The sequence below is a fragment of the Octopus bimaculoides genome, chromosome 11, assembly GCF_001194135.2.
Source record: "Octopus bimaculoides isolate UCB-OBI-ISO-001 chromosome 11, ASM119413v2, whole genome shotgun sequence".
NCBI lineage: Eukaryota > Metazoa > Mollusca > Cephalopoda > Octopoda > Octopodidae > Octopus > Octopus bimaculoides.
Genome location: NC_068991.1, coordinates 78,777,040 through 78,780,679, shown reverse-complemented (window position 1 = coordinate 78,780,679; position 3,640 = coordinate 78,777,040). Strand labels below are relative to the sequence as shown.

The following is a 3,640-nucleotide window of genomic DNA, read 5'->3' as shown; positions in this document are numbered from 1 at the left end:
GGTAACAAACCTCATTAAGGGATAGCAAAATCCTATGAAAGTACTGGTTAGTTACCTATACAAAAAATGTTGAACATTACAGTTAATATTCAACTGCAAGGTAACTATATAAACCGTGATTTATATATATATAAGATAAGAAAAGAGAGAGATAATTGATAATTTTTTATTTTTTATTTTAAAAATTGACAAACATCTCTTACAGCTGTTTCAACTGTAGACCTTCAGAAAATTAATTAATAAAATTAAAAATTACTTGAAAGTCGAATCTCGTCAGAGGTAGTTTAAGATATACAAATTAGGTGTTCAATTCCTGTCTGTTGAGTAAACGGCTGCAAACCCGTTAACTAATAAAATTTATGCATAAAGAACATAGTATAAAAATAGGTGTATACCTTAGAAAGAGGAGCAAGGTCTATACCATGTTTTATACTATGTTCTTTATGTATAAACTTCATCAGTTAACGGTTTGCAGCCGTTTACTCAACAGGCAGGAAGTGAACACCTATTTTGTATATCTTAAACTACCTCTGACGAGATTCGACTTTCGAGTAATTTATAATTTTATTAATTAATTTTCTGAAGGTCTACAATTGAAACAGCAGTAAACGATGTTTGTCAATTTTTTAATTAACAAATAATTTATTATTTTTCTTTTATCTTATATATATATATATGTGTGTGTGTGTGTGTGTGTGTGTGTGTGTGTGTGTGTGTGTGTGTGTGTGTGAATGTGTGTATGTGTATACAGAGAATTATGAGTAGATATGTATACATATATATATATATATATCATATGTATATGGATATATATATGTGTATGTATATATATATGTACGTCTATATATTATACATGTTAGTATAAGTATGTTTTATATATACATGTGTGTGTTTGTGCATGTGTGTGTTTGTGCATGTGTGTGTTTGTGCATGTGTGTGTGTATGTGTGTGTATGAAAATGAAGAAAAGAATTAAAGACTAGTTGCTTTTTCAACACGAATATAGAAAGAAATATAAAGAAATTCACAAAGCTGCACGTCTCAATTTTATAAAATGTTTTACTTTATGAAGTATTGACTTCGACCGCAGGATGTTTATAGTCGATCAGATGGTTCTAATACTTGACTAGTACCTATTTAATCGACTATGCGTTGAGGAGATATTGACCTCTTAAGGATCTGAACACAGAACTTAAAGAACCGTTATTAAAAAAAAACCCAACAAACTCTTAGATGTTTTGCCGTTATTCTACTGTTACTACCAACAATTATTGATGTCCAACATTAGGATAGGTATAACTGATTTAGTCAAGCCATTTTATAGTATGGCTATTATATGTTTCTCAGTGTTCAAATGAGCAGGATCCGAACTCAGAAGATAATTAAGGAACTAAATACTTCAGCGCAACAAGAATGGGTGTCAACCATTATAACTTTTGGGGGGTGCCAACATTATCCTAAAAAGTGAAAAGGTATCGCTCTGTCTATTTAGATATGCTGCAACAGTTGCGGTTCAAAGGCCAGCAACTGTTCCATATCCTACCGAAAAATTTGAGAGATCCCTGTTATTCAACCAACTGTTGAATTTATGCAAGGGCAAGAAACGCATGTTAGAAGAACGGTATCAAACTTGCTCATTGACCAAAAACCAATGATAGAAGATAGGACTTTAGAAACAGTAGCTAAGTTAAGTGTGGTTCTCAAACATGAGCAGGAATTAAGAGAAGAGTAAAAGAAGATATTTTCTAACAGCCAACAGAACACAATAAGATTTTGCCTGTGTGTGTGTGTGTGTGTGTGTGTGTGTGTGTGTGTGTGTGTGTGTGTGTGTGTGTGTGTGTGTGTGTGTGTGTGTGTAACATTGAGGTGCTTAATGCACTTATCAATAAAGAAAGCTTTTTTGCTGTCATCAAATTTTCTTATCACCAGAAGGTCGTCCTCCTTGGATATCCTACCCACTGCTTGATAAACTAATCTACGACACAGTTTCCGTTCATAAGCTGTCAGTTACTTGATGCAAAGTTCATTGAATTAGCGTACAAATGGTTGAGTATTCCACAGACATGTGTACCATTGACGTAATTCTCAGGTGGAACTGTGTGACACAGTGTGGAACTGTGTGATATGCCGAGATCTTTGAATTACAAATACAATCATTGTGACCTGCTTCCGAACAGTTTGTCTCTCCATTTTCACCCACAAGACAAAGATCGACGCGAGCATAGAGAAACCGACATTAGCCCATGATTCCAGGCTGAAGGATCAAACCCAGGACCTCATGATTGTGGATCTAATTTTGTAATCATGCGTCCATACTTTGCTCTGCGCGCCCTTGCATAACTCTAAGTATTTTGTCCTTACGCTACACAATTCACCAATAAATATCATAAAGAAATTTCTAACCTGTTGTTTGTAATGTTGCCACCAAAATTACTAGGGATAAGACAGCGTTTCTCATGTTGAGGAACCAAAATTTGCTGACACCGCAGGTCAGGCTCTCTTTGGTCTTCGTTTGATGAAAAGATGCACGTTGTAGTATTTTTATCCAACTGCCCCTCTCAAAATGTGCTTCTCTCTCTCTCTCTCTTTCTCTCTTTTTATATTCTTTCTCCTATTTCTTCTTCTTCTTCTTCTCCTTCGTCTTCTTTTTCTGTACCCCCCACTCAATCCACTTTGTTACATAAGAGAAGCATCCATTCAATTGGAAGCACAATAAAGAGCGTTTGGCTGTTTTGATCACTTTCTACAACGCAGATCGTTTGACTGGCTTTCGTTGTTGTAGTTAGCCTCATGCATGCATGGATGCAAACCAGGTGACTTGTAGGGGTGGCTTTACCTGGCTAGCAGAGAAGTGCGACGATAGCCAGGTAGGTTGGTAAGGTAAATAGATAAAGCAGGCGTGTATTAGAAGATGGAGGCGGTGTTGAACATAATGTTTACATAAACACTGGTCATCTTGTTTTGCTGTTATCTGAGTCTATCACGTCTTCTCCTCGCCCCTCTCTCTCTCTCTCTCTCTCTCTATCTATCTATCTATCTATCGCTCTATCTACCTATTTGTCTGTCAGCCTGTTTGTTTTTCTCTTTGCTTCTTTCTTTCTTTCTTTCTTTCATGCATTCTATATCACTCACCTAGTCGCCTCCCTCCTCTTACTCTACTGTAATCAATTTAATTTACCATCGATATCGATTTTCCCCTTCTCTTTAATTGTATTATGTATGTGTGTGTGTGTCTAGATCTATATGTATATGCATGAGTGTACATGTCTGGAACCTTAATTTAAAATATATATTTATTGCTTTTCCCTCCCACTCTTACCGCTTCTGTCAATCCCTCCTACTACCATTATATGTCCCTTCTACACACGCTTCTCTCTCTCTCTCTCTCTCTCTCTCTCTCTCTATCTCTCTCTCTCTTTCTCTCTCTCTCTCTCTCTCTCTGCCTTATTTTGTATCTTTATCCTTCCTTCTGTTTATTTCGGTCTCTCCATCGCATTCCTCCTTCATTTCTATATATCTATCTTCCAACAGTCTGTTTACCAATCTGTCAATCTATCTGTCCGTCTGTCTGTCTTTCTACACACAGACACACACACACACACACACACACACACACACACACACACACACACACACACACA

The 3,640-nt window shown here is 36.4% G+C and overlaps 1 protein-coding gene across 1 annotated transcript in view; it reads right to left on the bottom strand.

The window, feature by feature from the left end:
- LOC106869908 (uncharacterized) overlaps positions 1-2,986 on the bottom strand; it is a 51,994-nt gene extending 49,008 nt beyond the window's left edge. Inside the window, exon 1 of the mRNA XM_014915840.2 lies at positions 2,403-2,986. Within this exon, the coding sequence (XP_014771326.2) occupies positions 2,403-2,457 (55 nt within the window). The 5' untranslated portion in view covers positions 2,458-2,986. The remainder of the gene's footprint in view (positions 1-2,402) is intronic.
- Between the last annotated feature and the right edge of the window lie 654 nt (positions 2,987-3,640).